Below are 19120 nucleotides of genomic sequence, written 5' to 3' on the forward strand. Positions count from 1 at the left end.
GCACCAGCAGGAGGCCGGTCCATGTTTAGTCCTGACTCTGGCACCAGCAGGAGGCCGGTCCATGTTTAGTCCTGACTCTGGCACCAGCAGGAGGCCGGTCCATGTTTAGTCCTGACTCTGGCACCAGCAGGAGGCCGCTCCATGTTTTGTCCTGACTCTGGGCACCAGCAGGAGGCCGGTCCATGTTTAGTCCTGACTCTGGCACCAGCAGGAGGCCGCTCCATGTTTAGTCCTGACTCTGGCACCAGCAGGAGGCCGGTCCATGTTTAGTCCTGACTCTGGCACCAGCAGGAGGCCGGTCCATGTTTAGTCCTGACTCTGGCACCAGCAGGAGGCCGGTCCATGTTTAGTCCTGACTCTGGCACCAGCAGGAGGCCGCTCCATGTTTTGTCCTGACTCTGGGCACCAGCAGGAGGCCGGTCCATGTTTAGTCCTGACTCTGGCACCAGCAGGAGGCCGCTCCATGTTTAGTCCTGACTCTGGCACCAGCAGGAGGCCGCTCCATGTTTAGTCCTGACTCTGGCACCAGCAGGAGGCCGCTCCATGTTTAGTCCTGACTCTGGCACCAGCAGGAGGCCGGTCCATGTTTAGTCCTGACTCTGGCACCAGCAGGAGGCCGCTCCATGTTTTGTCCTGACTCTGGGCACCAGCAGGAGGCCGGTCCATGTTTAGTCCTGACTCTGGCACCAGCAGGAGGCCGGTCCATGTTTAGTCCTGACTCTGGCACCAGCAGGAGGCCGGTCCATGTTTAGTCCTGACTCTGGCACCAGCAGGAGGCCGGCCCATGTTTAGTCCTGACTCTGGCACCAGCAGGAGGCCGGTCCATGTTTAGTCCTGACTCTGGCACCAGCAGGAGGCCGGTCCATGTTTAGTCCTGACTCTGGCACCAGCAGGAGGCCGGTCCATGTTTAGTCCTGACTCTGGCACCAGCAGGAGGCCGCTCCATGTTTTGTCCTGACTCTGGGCACCAGCAGGAGGCCGGTCCATGTTTAGTCCTGACTCTGGCACCAGCAGGAGGCCGCTCCATGTTTAGTCCTGACTCTGGCACCAGCAGGAGGCCGCTCCATGTTTAGTCCTGACTCTGGCACCAGCAGGAGGCCGGTCCATGTTTAGTCCTGACTCTGGCACCAGCAGGAGGCCGCTCCATGTTTTGTCCTGACTCTGGGCACCAGCAGGAGGCCGGTCCATGTTTAGTCCTGACTCTGGCACCAGCAGGAGGCCGGTCCATGTTTAGTCCTGACTCTGGCACCAGCAGGAGGCCGGTCCATGTTTAGTCCTGACTCTGGCACCAGCAGGAGGCCGGTCCATGTTTAGTCCTGACTCTGGCACCAGCAGGAGGCCGCTCCATGTTTAGTCCTGACTCTGGGCACCAGCAGGAGGCCGCTCCATGTTTTGTCCTGACTCTGGGCACCAGCAGGAGGCCGGTCCATGTTTAGTCCTGACTCTGGCACCAGCAGGAGGCCGGTCCATGTTTAGTCCTGACTCTGGCACCAGCAGGAGGCCGGTCCATGTTTAGTCCTGACTCTGGCACCAGCAGGAGGCCGGTCCATGTTTAGTCCTGACTCTGGCACCAGCAGGAGGCCGCTCCATGTTTAGTCCTGACTCTGGCACCAGCAGGAGGCCGGTCCATGTTTAGTCCTGACTCTGGCACCAGCAGGAGGCCGCTCCATGTTTAGTCCTGACTCTGGCACCAGCAGGAGGCCGGTCCATGTTTAGTCCTGACTCTGGCACCAGCAGGAGGCCGGTCCATGTTTAGTCCTGACTCTGGCACCAGCAGGAGGCCGCTCCATGTTTAGTCCTGACTCTGGCACCAGCAGGAGGCCGGTCCATGTTTAGTCCTGACTCTGGCACCAGCAGGAGGCCGGTCCATGTTTAGTCCTGACTCTGGCACCAGCAGGAGGCCGCTCCATGTTTAGTCCTGACTCTGGCACCAGCAGGAGGCCGGTCCATGTTTAGTCCTGACTCTGGCACCAGCAGGAGGCCGGTCCATGTTTAGTCCTGACTCTGGCACCAGCAGGAGGCCGGTCCATGTTTAGTCCTGACTCTGGCACCAGCAGGAGGCCGGTCCATGTTTAGTCCTGACTCTGGCACCAGCAGGACGCCGGCTCCTGAGAACAGGACTAATGTGATGGTACTTCCTGGTTCTAGTTGGTTCACTTACAGCACCTTCCCCCTGTCACACTGGCAGCACCTCCCTCTGTCACACTGGCAGCACCTCCCCCTGTCACACTGGCAGCACCTCCCCCTGTCACACTGGCAGCACCTCCCCCTGTCACACTGACAGCACCTCCCCCTGTCACACTGACAGCACCTCCCCCTGTCACACTGACAGCACCTCCCCCTGTCACACTGACAGCACCTCCCCCTGTCACACTGACAGCACCTCCCCCTGTCACACTGACAGCACCTCCCCCTGTCACACTGGCAGCACCTCCCCCTGTCACACTGACAGCACCTCCCCCTGTCACACTGACAGCACCTCCCCCTGTCACACTGACAGCACCTCCCCCTGTCACACTGACAGCACCTCACACTGACAGCACCTCCCCCTGTCACACTGACAGCACCTCCCCCTGTCACACTGACAGCACCTCCCCCTGTCACACTGACAGCACCTCCCCCTGTCACACTGACAGCACCTCCCCCTACAGCTGTCACTAAAGACTCAAGAGGAGTGTTGTTAATATTGATGTGTTATTTTCATCAGGATTTTAACTGGACTTGAATCAGAAGTTACTATATTGATATGGAAATACTTGGATTACAAAAGGCCCTAAGTAGCATCAAAGAATCAGAATCAGAACAGGGTTTATTGTCATTTGTGGATAAACATAATTCACAGGTGATTCAGTGCAACACAAACAGCAGAACACTGAGCACTAAACGGCATGATATGTACATAATGAAATATAAAGGTATAAAGTTATGGAGTGCAATAGGAAGTGGTGATATGTACATCATAAAAATGTATTAATTAATGAGATAATAGATATGATATGTACACCATCAGAGTCCAATTACATCAGAGATCACAGCCGCATCCTCTTCTGTGCTGTGACTCTTGGAGCTGGGCATGTGATGTCTTTTGCCTCGTCAGCACAGAAAGGCCTGATTTTTTCATGCAGATAGGTCTGCCTGTCAATGTTCAGTCCAGGTGGGACCAGGACATGGAGATTGTCGACTGGAGGCAGAACGGCTGAATTGCGTAGTAGCTGAAATTCCACAGGTTCTGCTTCACAGTGACTTTTTGCACCACACCTGGTCTCTTGGCATCAAAGCTGTAAACAAATAACAGGACATTTAAGAAATGGCTAATTATTTCACATAAAACACCATCATCATTAACCAACAATTTCGATATAAACACAATGTGAGAGTTTCAATCTAAATACCTGAAGTGCTGATGACTCTTGATCTTTGGAAGCCGTCTGAAGAAGGGACTCAGATGCTTCTGCCAGTCCAAGTTCTTGACAAACACTTTGCCATCCACCGTTCCAACAAGCTGTGGGATACTGAGGTGAGACTCAGGAGAGCTGTTTTCCACTCCCTGATGACAAGGGCGACAATGTAAAAAAAATGAGAACAGAAGAAACATATCTTAAGCAGAGAGCAGCACTGAAGTTTTGCCAGGCTAATGTTTACACATTACAGTAGTCAAATAATATAAACTAACCTCAGTGATGTCTTCCAAAGTGTCAACCCTGGTCTTCATGTATGCTTGCTTGATAAGTCCAATCAGGGGAGAATTTGGTGTGGCCAGCAATGAGGAGGTGGATGTCCATTGTGTGGTGAAGCTTGTGTCCAACACGCCGAGCAGCACCACAACATGAAAGTGTTTTTGTTTTGGCCACTGCAGTTGTCACAATGAAGATCCACGTATTTTCCTCCAACACCGAAGTTGTTGGAGAAATGATGCATGTAGCTTATGACTTCATTGTTTCCCTTACTTGACGACATGCCTTCATCCATCAGGAAATTTACCTGCTTCTGCATCCCATCACAGGAGACACCAAAAAGGCCACATTTTCGTGGAGTAAGGAAATACATTGGCCCCGGCTGCAGAGGGCTCGAGGGAAAGTGTATCTGTAGAAGACGGAGAGAGAGAAATGAGATTAGATTAACCCATGTGACATTTGATTAAGAGATGTCTATTCATACAGTAACTGTCTATAATTGCTATTCTGCATTTGCACTATTATTAGGAGACTTATTCTCTAAGCACTTTATTGTACAGTAACCGAATCGAGAACATCACCCCAAAACAGGTAGTTTCAAGAGAGTCTGCAAGCCTCGAAATAATGGGTCAGACACGGTCAATGACCGACTCAAAAATCAAGGCTTTGGACATACTGACCGACGCACATTTTTCGCCGTAATATATTTTTAATTTGCAAAAACATCGCGGTGAACATACCCACAGCAACTCCTATGCACAAACTGGGCGCGCTACACTACAGTCGACAATTATTGTTGTAGTTGTACAGCGGCGGAAGCAGCGCAGCGCATGTGCGTTTTAGCTTCAGGCTATGGAAAGACTAAAGAGAACGTCGGACTAAAGAGACTGACTGCGCTCGGCGTTCTCTTTATTGACGCCAGACGGCGCACAGCGTTAAGCGCCGCTTTATTTTGTAAAAGCGTAAAATACGTCACGAGTGTGATCACATTTGCCCCCCCGAGCGTTACCATGGAGATCTTCTCACTAATAAATTATATAAAGGGCTACAATGAGGGGCCAATAAGCATATGTTATTATTTAATCCATTTGGGGCCATTTTATTGTGGGGGGAAGTGGGGAAGTTAATTGTAAAAAAAAAAAGAATATACAATATAAATGGTTTCTTACTTTTTTCTGATTGTGAATAATCCTAAAATCGTGATATTTCTCATGATAATTGTGACTAAAATTAATATTAATAAGACGAGGAAATACGAGGAAGTGTATGTAGCACTTGTCTTCACCGTGACTGAGGTGGAGACGAGGAGAGACCACCTCGTGAGACGAGAGACTGCCGCGTGAGACGAGGAGGAGAGACCGACGCGTGAGACGAGGAGACACCGCCGCGCGACACGAGGAGGAGAGACCGCCGCGCGAGACGAGGAGGAGAGACCGCCGCGCGAGACGAGGAGGAGAGACCGCCGCGCGAGACGAGGAGAGACCGCCGCGCGAGACGAGGAGAGACCGCCGCGCGAGACGAGGAGAGACCGCCGCGCGAGACGAGGAGAGACCGCCGCGCGAGACGAGACCGCCGCGCGAGACGAGACCGCCGCGCGAGACGAGACCGCCGCGCGAGACGAGACCGCCGCGCGAGACGAGGAGAGACCGTGTCCACTGTGTCTTCAAATGTTGGCAGCGACAGCATGAAGCCAAATAAATTACACATCAATAAAATACTTGACTGATCAACATGACAGGTACCAAATGATTGGTACCTGTCATGTTGACAGGGACGTAAAAATAATTATTTGAAGGCTTGGTCTGTGATGCTAATTATTCAGCAAGGAGTCACATTGTGATGTGTACGCCGTATTTAATATGAAGAGGCGGAGGAATAAACGACACGGCGCTAGGCTAGCTTGGAATCTTGGAAAACACTAACATACAGGCAGAACATCGCCCCAAAACAGGTAGTTTCAAGCGAGTTTGTAATGCTAATTATTACTCCATGAGGAACAGGAATGGATTCCTGCAGACTTCTTTTTATTGTCCCACATGGGGAAATTTTTATGAAATTTCCCCATGTGGGACAATAAAGGAATATCTCATCTTCATTGCCTCCTATGAAATACGTGGCCTGGGCAGACCTTCGCTTCATCTGGGGCTTTTTGGTTGAGGTCTTCATCTCAGAAGTGACAACTGTCAGTCTGTTCGCCTCAATATAATAATAATAAATCTAAATATGTCCAATTATCCTCATATCTTGCCACTCTCTTTCTGCTGCTGGAGAATCGTGGCAATAGCGTCTGTTATGTCACGCTCCAGCTCTTCGGCGTGACCGGGCGCTTCTTCCTCATCTTCGTCCTTGTCTAAGGTCAGCTGTAGACTAGGGATGTTCTCCAGTTTGATGAAATCGCGTTCGTCATCTGTGAGCTCATCTTCAGATTCAGAAGTTAGATAGTCATCTGGAAAAGCGGACCTGTCGCAGAAATAATCCAAAAGAGTGGCGCTGTATCAACCCCGTTTAAGCTCGGTAGCAATAGCAGCTTGATCCACGATACAAATACTGCTACACAGGGTGTGTTGCTGCTTGTTAAGTACCATGTGGCTGGCCGCCCATTGGCCGACTACAATAACGCAGCTGTTCATGGGGGAATTGGGTCACACCCGAGAGAGAGGAGCAGAAACGACCACACTTAACGGCTTTATGTATGCTTATAATGCTGCAAATACTGTTATCTGATACATGGAATGGCTGCTCCATGACTTCAACTAGCACATTCTGCAAAAAAACGAAAATCACACGTTTGATAAAAAACAAACTTATTTTGTCTTTTTCTCCTTTTGGTCGAGGCCGACTTGTGGTGGTTTTACGGGCGGCGGCTCACGCTCTCATATGGTTTCATTTTTCAAGATCTTTCTTTATAGTGGAGGAAAGAGGAGTAGGGTTTTTACTCCAAGATTGTTGATCCTAAATATCCTAAAGAGATTCCATTTGCCATTTAAATAGATCTTTCTTTCTAAGGGTTAGAGGCGGGTGCAAGAATTAAATTTTTTTGTACATTTAATTTGTATTGATACATTGGACAAATTCTTTTGAAGAAAATGCATCACATTGTCCATGGCAGGGGTGGCCAACCAGTCAGAGACGAAGGGCCACATTTTTACTGTGTTACCGCAAAGAGCCACATCACACACATGGCACATGAACATCACCCCATCCCTTCCTCTTACACACACACCTCTGCTCAGACAAATTATTATTATTATTAACAATATCATGTCACACACCAACATGATACTGACAGAAACTGACTCCTACAGGATTAAGACCACAAGCCAGTCATTTTCAAACAAACATTGTGTCTCACACACAAACTCTCAGTTCAACAAAGTCCAAAATCAAAAATCTTTTATATTCCATGTTGAAGTTCAATATTGCTGGTTTTCTTTTAGATGAGGCCGTCACCCCGTATTTTGGACGGGGTATTTTGAAATGTGGACGGGCATTTGCGAGTGCAAGGACGGGGTCATTTTTATTAATAAATCTCAGAAAAAAGGGAATATTATCATTAAATCGAGCTGGGACGAGTTTGATTAAAGTCCGCCTCGGCCCGCGCCATGACAGTTTACAAGCATGCTGCGCGCTGATTGGCCGACAAAGTTTATGTGCTTGGCTCTGATTGGCTGCCGAGCCGTGGTCCGGAGAATGCCGAAGCTCCACTTCCGTACGGTTGAGCGGCGCACATAGTCAGCAACTAGTATTCGTGTTCTGGCGAGAAAATGTCGTGCGTGTTGGCCCAGCGGTTAGCGACATGGCTTTATGTGCAGAGGTTCGTGAGATCGAAACTCGACACGAATTTTTAATCTTGCATTTTTTTCCTCGTCTCCCGACTCATTTATTTCAATATCAAATGAGTTCAGGGGTTTTGGCAGCATTCCTCTCTAGTCCTCTTTTACTATGTAGTTAGGAGACGAGGGGAGAAAATGCAAGATTAAGAGTTCATGTCGGGTTTCGATATGACGGACCTCTGAACTCAAAGCCGTGTCGCTAACCGCTAGGCCAACACGCGGGCCGGTTCCAGCATTGCTGCAACAACTTTTAAAGGGTAAATGAGAAGGCAAAATGATTACAACATGGTTAAAAGTTATATTTGGAAAATTCTGTCTTTTTCAATATATTTCTCTTTTTGTCTAATGACGCTCATTTACCTGACATGTTTTGGCGCCTTTGTCAGAGGTGATCTGCTTTTCTGACGTGTCTTTTATCGTATGTTATTCAAGAAAAACATTGAATGGACTGGGGCAACACTAAAATAGTAGGAACACAAGCACAAAAGATGGATACAAGCGGCTATTGAAAACATCTGACAAATGCACCAAAACATTATACCACTGTCTTATAAGAAGAAGAGACATTACATTTATGGTTAAAAGCTCTTAAGTTGATTAAGCATAATATGTCTCCATTAAAATGTTTTCATTTTCCTGTGGTGGTCTTGATCAACAATTAATGTCAACTTTGTCTCGTCGTGTACCTTCACTACAAAGCATTTATTGGTGTCATGCTTATTGCTGCAGCGCTCCTTTTCATTCCACCAAAAACATTCTCTTTTCTAGATTTTGGACGCCACCCACACCACAAAACATGACGGAGCTGTTCTAAACATCTGACTGTGTCTGTGTTGTCCCACAGCAAAGAGCCATGGCTGGAGCGCCTGTACCAGAGCTGTCGGAGGCTGGAGAAGCGTGACAGTCGCTCTGTGGAGGGCCTGGGGTCCGGCCTGGTCCCGCGGGCTCTGCTCAAGACTGAGGTGGTGCTGTGGCAGTGGGCCGTGTGGGAGGCCGCTCAGTTCACCGTGCTGTCCAAGCTACGCACTCCTCTGGGCCGTGCTCAGGACACTTTTCAGACTATAGAAGGTAACAGCACCTAGAGCAGCACCTAGAGCAGCACCTAGAGCAGCACCTAGAGCAGCACCTAGCTGTTGTCTGCACCACCCGCATGCACCCGCTCCATCTCTGCTAACGCTAATTATAATCACTATCTCAGGGTGAAATGGTAAATGATCACATTTATATTGCGCTTCCCACCTTCAAGGCATTCTAAGCACTCACTCACGCACACGCTCACACTCACGGGGTGAGGTGGGTTAAGTGTCTTGCTCAAGGACACAATAACAGTATTCTGCTGAAGCAGCTACTATCGTACCGCTGACCTGTGGGTCAGTGGAACTGACCGCACTAGCAGGAGAGAGTGGGATTTGAACTGCCGACCTGCTAATCAGAAGATAAGAGTGTTTTTCTTGCTCATATTGAGTGTAAAGCTTTTGACATCTTTAAAACACTGTGTTTTAGGAATGATCCGCAGCCTGGCCGCACAGAGCGTGCACCTGGAGCAGGAAACAGGGGCGTGGTTTGGGGCGGGCACGGACGGAGACTGTCATCACTCTAACCAGCTGCGCCTGGCCCTTCTTCTGCAGTACCTGGAGAATCTGGACAAGCTCATGTACAATGCCTACGAGGGCTGTGCCAACGCGCTCACGGCCCCGCCCAAGGTCTGAGGCCACCCAGCTCCTGCATGTCACAACTTCCTCTTGACAGTTGGCAAAGCGTCGTAGTGGGGGAGGTTCCATCTTTTAAGACGCGCTTATACACATCATTTGCCTCCTTTAAGTTGTCGTCATTGAGTCTTAACGGAGTTGTTGAGGTGGCGTTTTCCCAGAGCAGTAAATTGATTGTCCTGTACATGTCAGAATACACCTACAGGACAATAGATGTATTTTAACATCTGCGCTAGTATCACTGTAGCATTTGGATATTTATACACCTTTGGGACATTGGCTGAATATATTTTGAGTTTGCACCGCAAGATCAGAAGTAAAGTGCTGGTCAAGTGGTTAAGGCTCTCTCATTTTTCCCCATGAGTGGACAATAAAGGCTTATCTTATCTTATCTCATCTTATCATCCCCTTTTCACGCTGCCCTGTCTAACAGAGCCTACGGGCCAAAAAAAATAAAGCAGCAAAGTGCTGTTTTTTTGGGTCACGCTTATTATCTCTGGAGAATGAAAAGCCTGTATTTATAATGTAAGGAGTAAAAAAAAAACGATTCTTTAAAAAGTAAGGAATACAAATAAAAAGTTGCCTGAAATACACAAAAAATCAAAGTAACAAAGTCAAAATGCTGTTGGTGCAGTGTAACTTCAGTGTTTGTTGAACAGAGCAGCTCTTGTACAATCACAGAGCTCTGTCCGTGGACGGTCCCTCAGAGGCTGATTGTATCGATTGTGTTTGAATTTGGAGCTCATTAGATCTTTCCCTGTGTGCACCTCAGGCAATCAGGACTTTTTTCTACACAAACCGACAGACGTGCCAGGACTGGCTGACCCGGATTCGACTGGCCCTCATGAGGGTGGGCCTTCTGTCCGGGCAGCCTGCGGTCACCATCCGACACGGCTTTGACCTGCTGTCTGAGGTGAAGAGCAGCACCCCTCAGGTCTGTACACACGTTCATTCATTTTCGAATCTGAGCCTACCCCAGTGACTGTGGGCCTTAAGCGGGGCACACCGTGGACAGGGGCTAGCTAATCGCAGGGTTCAATACACACTGTACACACATTTTTCATTATTGTTGTTTTCTTTTATTCTACTTTTTCTTTTAACCTGTTCACGCCCACCCGCGCGCAGGCGATTCCCATAGTTTAAAAGTTCTATTACATCATTTTTTATTTACGTTGTCAATACCAGCAAGTTATACATAATTTTAAAGATTATTTTCTCAACAAAAACGAATACGTCATTGAATAATACGCCCCAAGAAGCAATTACCAATAGTCTGTCATAAAGTCTCAACTTTTCATCAAAATGTCTTACCTGTTTTGCGAATTATGACGGCCTAATCGTCGTTCAATCCTTTAGTAAGTGGACTCGTTCTGTCCGTAAGAATCCACAGGAAAAACAATATCCACTTGTATTTTTCCTGAAGTTTTCTTCTTTGACGATTGTCAGGATTAAGGCTTGTCCGGCACATTTCTTCGTCCATAACAAATGACCTGTTTGACTTATAAGATGGTGTTTGGTATCCATGTTTTCCTCAGACTGTTAGCTACGGAATGAGACCATCCACCAATTTTTCTGTCCACGGTTTTGTTTTTACAACCTCCGTAAAAAAAAAAAAAAGCCTCTTCCGACGCACGCGTTCAAGTCGTTTACATGCATATAGCGTCGGTTTGAGATGACGTAGAACATTTTGATTGACAAATTATTCTAGCCAATGAGCCAAGCTTTTGAATGGTGGGTGGTACTTAGGGCTTCTTCACACAGAATCGTCTCTAATCACATGCGTAAAGACAGTCAGAGCCAGATATTTCGGCAGGAGGCGACTAGATTTTACGCATCACATTTTCTGATTTTATTAGCCTTTTGGACGCTTATTTAATTAGATATATGGATTATTATACCAATACATAAATATTTGTTCACCTATATGGGAAATTTATGGGTAAACTCATATTTACACATTTATACACATACATTTTGATGTTTTGTAGGCCACAAATACCTATAAATGTTTTATGATCATAGAGGAGCTAAAATTGTAATAAAACAGTTTGGCACCGTTGGCACATATTTGGATCACTTGTTCCGAATAATTTTATACTTTTTGATACAAAAAGGTCAACAGCACCAAAATGCCTGTTCCTAGAGATCTGAAACTTGACACAGTTGTTGTCAACAAGATAAACATCATGTACAGTGAACAGCATATGCACACAATGAAGTATGTCATGCTCAGGACCATTACAAATTGACAATATTCAGGCCAGACTAAAAAAGGATGTTTTGTTTATGTTTGGGCCTCTGTAGTGTAAGTTCTGAAGCCCTGACAGTGTTCATGTGCACATCTGCAGAAACTAGAAGGCCTAAGCTTTCTAATGATGCATCACACTTGCATGTGGAACAGAACATCCTCTTTTAATAAGCAATGCCATTTGGGTCCAACCATTGTGCACAGTGCCAAATAGGCGGATGGTAACAGGTTAAAACATGAGAACAAATAAAAAATCACAACACAAAAAGTCCAACATATAAGTCCCATTTTCTCAAATCAAGTCTGTTTTTCCATTTGTCAAATGTCTGTCACAATGTCAGTCCAGTCTTCATCGACGATGAGGTCTTTGTCACCCACTTCTTTGTGATAGTGTAGAGTTATTTAGCACTATATCATAAGACGGGGCACCAGAGTAACAACTCAAAAGGGCTAAAAACACGTTCCTCGCGGCTCGTTTAGACCGAAGAGAGCGTACCGGTTTAGTGACTCGTACTATTACCATAAAATCCAGGGATCAGAATTGTTTTGTGTGGTTTATTTATCAAGTCATTGAATCAGCAGGGTTGAACACAAACAGTTTCCCAACAGGTAAAATCAACAAGCTACAGCAGATCAACTTTCTGTTTGGTTAAACTGAATGGAAGGCTGGGCTGTACACAATAGAGAAGGATTCACTGGGATCAACTCAGAGGGAAGACTTATGGTCAAAATCTTGCCATTTTGCATATTAAGGCCACAAGGCTGAGACCGGCTTACTCTTACGGGCGCTGCTTGGTCCTGTCTCCGGGGTGACAGATCCGTGAAAAGGAGCAGTCTCAGCTATGTACCAGCAAAGATTCCATCCACTTTGGTCCGGAGTGTTGGGGCAGATCACTTGGTGAAGAGTCAGTCCAAAGCAGACGGTCCTGGTGGATGGCCCAGTCTTTTCTCCCACAGATGTCGCTCTTAGATTACACTAACAACTCGCCTCATTTGAGTTATTCTCACGGCTAATATATCACTTCTCCAAACTTTACGCTGTTTTACAAACATGTGGGTGTAATCCCTCTTTAGTCCAGGAGTGTTCCATTGTAGAAGGATTCAGTTGTAGACTCTTTGATAGGAGTCTAAATGTTTTGTGTGCCCAGATGACAACAACTGAATCTTTTTCTACAGCTGATCCACAAAAATAATAATTATTAACCCTATTAACTGTCTGCTGATGAGTGCTGTCTCTCAGTCTCACAAACTGAAGCACAGAAGTGAGCTCTCACGACGTTTTTTCTCTTGCAGGTACTTTTATTTCACATTATGGATGCAGGCATAATGGGCGGGTCACATTCTCATTGGTTAACTTCACATCACTTGTTTTTACAACTGTCTTTCTTCCTTAGAGATAAAGCATGGGTAATGTTTACCTAAACTCCCCTGGGGTGTTACCCCCCTCCCTGGAGTAAACATTCCTTTGCACCATCTTTACGACACCTTCACAAATGCAGTTTGTCACACATGCCGTTTTTCTCTTAGACTAATGATGCAGATAATATACAAATATCGTCATATCACTATTATGCAGATAATATACATCACAGAAATATAATCATATATTTACATTTTATCACAGTTAGACTGTTACTCACCTTCTAACCTCAATCACCTGATTGCCAATTCCACCCTAATAAAAAATGTAAATTACATTTATTTAGATAATAATTTACATTATAATACATGTAAATTCCTTTCATTATTTAATATTTAGGCTCCCTCTAATTCTCCCTCCAATTTAGTCTTAGCTAGGCAAATCAATTCAATTTCAATTCAATTTATTTTTTTAATGCCCCTAAATCACAACAGCGGTTGTGTCTGAGGGTGAGAAAGTGTTCTATTTTGTTTTTATTCTGTTTACTTACCTGCTAATAGTATTACCTATTACCAAGTCTTGTGCTAGCTATTTTTACTTTATTTTATTTTATTCTATTATCATTATTTTATTATTATTATCTTTATCTTTTTATTTTTTATTTATCTATTTTATTTTATTTCCCAAGTGTTCTATATAATCTGTCCTTTCCTCCTGTTCTACTGCGTTGTAACAACGAAATTTCCCCTTGTGTGGATATTAAAGGATTATCTTATCTTATCTTAAAAAGGACGTGAAAAACAGATTAAACCATGTCCTCAGGGACGAGGGACGATGTCCCAGAGTCCTCTGTCCTTAGACCCTCCTTCTCGGCCAGGAAAAACTACAAAAAACCTCCTTGAGAAAAAGTAGAAACCTGGAGGAGTTCCAGAGTGAAGGAGAGATCTGACTCACGACAAGAGAGAGAGACAGAGGAGCTGGACCCACTCAGGAGGAGAACCAGTTCTTCAGGAGGAGAACCAATTCGTCAGCAGGAGAACCAGTTCGTCAGGAGGAGAACCAGTTCGTCAGGAGGAGAACCAGTTCTTCAGGAGGAGAACCAATTCGTCAGCAGGAGAACCAGTTCGTCAGGAGGAGAACCAGTTCGTCAGGAGGAGAACCAGTTCTTCAGGAGGAGAACCAATTCGTCAGCAGGAGAACCAGTTCGTCAGGAGGAGAACCAGTTCGTCAGGAGGAGAACCAGTTCTTCCAGGCAGATGAACTGTTCATATGGAGTAGAGACCGCTTCACCAGGGACTCGGGGTTGTTCCTAGCTGGCCTGACCATAAGCCATTTCAAAGAGAACGTTTTAAGACTGGTCTTAAATGAAGAGACTGTCGGCATCTTGAACATGGATAGGAGCTTGATAGCTAAACGCTCTACCTCCTACTGTGCTTTTAGAGACTATTGGCACCACCAGAAGGCTCTACCTCCTGTTGTGCTTTTAGAGACTCTTGGGACCACCAGAAGGCTCTACCTCCTACTGTGCTTTTAGAGACTATTGGCACCACCAGAAGGCTCTACCTCCTGTTGTGCTTTTAGAGACTCTTGGGACCACCAGAAGGCTCTACCTCCTACTGTGCTTTTAGAGACTCTTGGGACCACCAGAAGGTCAGCATTTTGAGAGCAAAGGGCTCTGTTTGGATGATATGGTTCTATAGCATCTTTGAGGTAGGATGGGGCCATGTCATTTATGGCTTTGTAGGTCAAGAGGAGGAGTTTAAATTTGATTCTAAACTCAACAGGAGCCAGTGAGGAGACTCCAGCACCAACGTTTTTTATAGAGCTTTTAAGACACGCTGTGAGCAGGAGTTACAGTCTAATCTAGATGTTACAAATGCATCGATACGTTTTTCAGTTTCACTTTTAGACAGGATTCTTCTGATTTTATCTATATTACGGAGATGGAAATAGGCTGTGGTGGACTTTGAACCCATGAATAATAAAATAATAACAAAAAGCAACATCTATAGAATCAAATATTTATTTTACTAATAAAATAAAGTCGGAAATTGTGCAGAAAAGTGATCAGTGCGTGAATTGTATTGGTTGAGTATTCAAGTAGCCGGTGTTAAGTGTTCATAAGTCAAACGGAGGGAAAGAAACTGCTCTTGTGGCAGGAGGTTCTGGTCCAGGGTGAAAAGGGTGATTGGTGTCATTTAACACATAATGGTCCATTTTCTCCCTAAATTCCTTAATTTTTATAATTTCTTCCCCCCATCCCTTGTTGTTATTTAATGTGTGCTGCCTATCATGTCTCCCAGGGCCCAGAGCTGGAGGTGGTCCTCATGCTGCTGGTAGATGCTCTCTGTGAGCTGCGATGCCCAGAGGCCATCCATGGGCTGGTCTCCTGGAGCCTGTCCAACACTGGCCGAAGCCTGGGCTGGCTCGCCTCTGTGGCTCTGCAGGCTGAGGGACGGTGAGTGGATTCAACAGCTTTTAACACATGTGTATAATGAAAGTGAGCTGGATGAGATGCCATCACACCAGAGAAATCTTCAAAAAATCCTGTCTGCCTTCAGGTTTGAGAAGGCTGCTTTGGAGTACCAGGAGCAGGTGTCTGCGGTCACTGGAGTTGACTGCTCCATCAAAAGTTCAGCTTTTCTAAGAGTGTCCAGCAGCAGCAGTAGCCCCAAACACAGCATTAATGGTAATACAACTGTCAGTTTGTGTAAGAATACTGCATTTCAACATCAGCACTGAGCTTCCATTAGCCAACGAGCATGAACCAGAATCATACCATTGTATGTTGGCCGACCTGTACAAGACACTGATGGTGTTTAAAACCTGTAAAACCTTTCAAACATGTGCTGTAAACTGATCTCCAGTGTTGGTGCTTCTCCAGGAGACAGTAAGAAGACTCTGCTGCTGAAGACCAGTGATTGCACCTCTGAGGTGCTAAGTTTCCTGGCTAACAAAGCATGTCAGTGTTACATGGCTCTGAGCGACTGGGACTCTGTGAAGAAGTGGCAGAACAGCATCCACTCTCTCAAACACAGCTCAACCAACCCCCTGAGCATCAGCCTGAAGGCAGACTGCAACTACCTCCAGGCCCTCAGCCACTTTGAGGCCGGAGAGCTGGAGGAGTGCAGGGCCCAGCTGGAGCTACTGCCTGGGGAGGACTGCGGCACGCTGTCCACTGGGAAGGATAAGCTTGGTAAGGATATGTCACCTTTAGTCCTCCAGACTCCTCCCCTTTAGACCTCCAGACCCTGCCTCTCCTCCCCCTCACTCTCCTTTAGTCCTCTAGACGGCGCCCCTCAACGACCCCTTTAGTCCTCTAAACCCCGCCCTTCGTCATCCTCAGTCTCCCCTTTAGTCCTCCAGACCCCCCCTCCTCCCCTCACTCTCCTTAAAGCTGACATGATTTCAGAGAGTCTGAGGTCCACACTACACAACTGGAGTCTCATTGAGTCTCAGACTCTAATCACACTACACGGGAGAGTGACATGACTGCGACGGGAGAGTGACATGACGGCGACGGGAGAGTGACAGCGGTCGGTGGTTCAAATCCCGGTCCAGACTCTTCCCCTCGTCTTCCTCACTCTCCTTTAGTCCTCCAGACAAGGAGTTTAACCACAAATTTTCTGTTTAGTCCCACTTTTATAGACATAATTAGATGAATGCTAAGGACTTTGACATCACAAATCAGCTAGAATCTCCCCATCCAAACCCTAGTTGATGTGTTTGTTGACTGTGTTTTGTCAGACCTGAAGAAGCTGCTACCCTCCATGAGTCCGGACCCTACAGAACTGCACAGGGCCATCGAGGTGCAGGTGCTGCGCAGTGCTGTGAGTGCCATGAGCAAAGCAGAGCAGCCAACAGAATTGCTGACCACAGCCAGCCCAGAGTAAGCTCATGCACTACACTATCTATCCATCCATCCATCCATCTTCTTCCGCTTATCCTGGGCCGGGTCGCGGGGGCAGCAGTCTAAGCAGGGACTCCCAGACTTCCCTCTCCCCAGTCATAGTCCCGCCAGTGTGTCCTGGGTCTTTCCCAGGGCCTCTGCTTGGTGGGACATGCCTGAAAAACCTCCATAGGGAGGCGCCCAGGAGGTGTCAGGAACAGATGCCTGAGCCACCTCAGCTGGTTCCTCTGAGGAGCAGCTCTCTAAGAGAGCGCCCAGCCACCCTGCGGAGGAAACTCATTTCGACCGTTTGTATCCGCAATCTTGTCCTTTCGGTCATTACCCAAAGCTCATGACCATAGGTGAGGTCAGAACGTAGACCGACCGGTAAATCGAGAGCTTTGCCTTTCAACTCCGCTCCTTCTTCACCACAACAGTCGATGCAGCGACTGCATCACTGCAGCCGCTGCACCGATCCAACTGTCAATCTCACGCTCCATCCTTCCCTCACTCGTGAACAAGACCCCGAGATACTTGAACTCCTCCACTTGAGGCAAGGACACCCCACCCACCTGGAGAGGGCAAGACACCTTTTTCCGGTCAAGAACCATGGCCTCGGATTTGGAGGTAATGATTCTCATCCCAGCCGCTTCACACTCAACTGCAAACCGTCCCAGTGCATGTTGCAGGTCCGGGTTTGATGGAGCAATCAGGACAACATCGTCTGCAAACAGCAGAGATGGAATCCTGTGGTCTCCAACCGGACACCCTCCGACCCCTGACTATCACCGGTTTCTGGCCGCAAAGGGCAGCCCTGGCAGAGACTTACTGCCGGCAATGAACACAGCTCCTGCTCCGGTCAGCACCCTTCAAAGGACACATGGTCGAAAGCCTTCTCCAGATCCACAAAGCACATGTGGACTGGTTGGACAAACTCCCATAAACCCTCGAGCACCCGATGGAGGGTATAGAGCTGGTCCAGTGTTCCACGACCAGGACGAAAACCGCTCTGCTCCTCCTGAATCCGAGGTTCGACTATCGGTCAGATTCTCCTCTCCAGTACCTTGGAATAGACCTTACCCGGGAGACTGAGGAGTGCGATCCCTCTGTAGTGGGAACACACCCTCCGGTCCCCCTTCTTGAACAGAGGGAGCACCAGCCCGGTCTGCCAGTCCAGAGGCACTGTCCCCGACCACCACGTGATGTTGCAGAGACGTGTCAGCCAAGACAGTCCTACAACATCCAGAGACTTTAGGTACTCAGGATCTCATCCACCCCCAGAGCCACTGAGGAGCCACTGAGGAGTTTTCCAACAACCTCAGTGGCTTCAGCTTGAGTGATGGATGAGCCAGCCTCTGAGTCCCCTGTCTCTACTTCCTCTTCAGAAGACGTGACAGTGAGATTAAGGAGATCCTCAAAGTATTCCTTCCACCATCCGACGACATCCCCAGTCGAGGTCAGCAGGTGTCCACCCGCACCGTAAACGGTGTTGGTGAAGCACTGCTTCCCCCTCCCGAGGCGCCGGACGGTTTGCCAGAATTTCTTTGGTGCCGACCGATAGTCCTCCTCCATGGCCTCCCCGAACTCCTCCCAGTTTTTGCCTTTACGACAGCACAAGCTGAGGTACGCCTGGCCCGCCGATACCTGTCAACGACCCCAGAAGTCCTCCAAGCCAAAGAGGCCTGATAGGCCTCCTTCTTCAGCCTGACTGCATCCCTTACTTCCAGTGTCCACCACCAAGTTCGGGGGTTGTCAATGCTCCGCATTGACAATCGAGGTTGAGCACATGGTCCACTCGGACTCAATGTTCCCAGCCTCCCTCGGGATCTCCCAACAGACCGTCACAATGCATTTGGGCCTGCCAAGTCTGTCCGGCTTCCTCCTCCGGCAGCGGCTCCAACTCACCACCAGGTGGTGAGCGGTTGACAGTTCTGTCGCTTTCTTCACCCGGGTGTCCAAGACACGTGGCTGGAGGTCAGATGACACGACAACAAAGTTGATCATTGTTCAAGCACTACACTACATCATGTCTTTACTGTTTATACTATTTTACAACTGCTCTTAGATCTGCACCTATAGCCTCTGACATAAAATGTTCATACATGTGCAATGTAAATAAATGCCTTGCCCGAAGACATAACAGTATGCTCCGGTTAGAGGTGGATTCAAACGCCCCCAACCTTCAGGCAGACACTCAGGGCACTATGCATATCTAATGTAAGCTTTGGTATGGTCCTGCAGTGCTCTGGTGCGCTGCCTGAAACAAACAGGTCGGATCTGCCTGGGCCCTCTGCGTCTCTCCACTTTGACCCTATCTGATGCTTTACCCACACTGCCCCTGCTGCAGCTCCACTGCACCAGCACTCTGGAGAGCACGCTCACCTCTCAGGAGGTAAGCACACCTTAA

At 47.6% G+C, this 19120-nt stretch overlaps 1 protein-coding gene across 1 annotated transcript in view; it reads left to right on the forward strand.

The window, feature by feature from the left end:
• The window catches only part of smg1 (SMG1 nonsense mediated mRNA decay associated PI3K related kinase), a 185572-nt gene that overhangs the window by 102257 nt on the left and 64195 nt on the right, over positions 1-19120 (forward strand). The window contains exons 20-27 of the mRNA XM_072442335.1: positions 8352-8575; positions 9011-9210; positions 9989-10150; positions 15128-15282; positions 15386-15513; positions 15709-16020; positions 16572-16713; positions 18955-19105. Of these exons, the coding sequence (XP_072298436.1) occupies positions 8352-8575; positions 9011-9210; positions 9989-10150; positions 15128-15282; positions 15386-15513; positions 15709-16020; positions 16572-16713; positions 18955-19105 (1474 nt within the window). The remainder of the gene's footprint in view (positions 1-8351; positions 8576-9010; positions 9211-9988; positions 10151-15127; positions 15283-15385; positions 15514-15708; positions 16021-16571; positions 16714-18954; positions 19106-19120) is intronic.

This window comes from Eucyclogobius newberryi, unplaced genomic scaffold, assembly GCF_026437365.1.
Source record: "Eucyclogobius newberryi isolate DKJ021-1_F unplaced genomic scaffold, fEucNew1.0.hap1 SCAF_13, whole genome shotgun sequence".
In the NCBI taxonomy this organism is placed as follows: domain Eukaryota; kingdom Metazoa; phylum Chordata; class Actinopteri; order Gobiiformes; family Gobiidae; genus Eucyclogobius; species Eucyclogobius newberryi.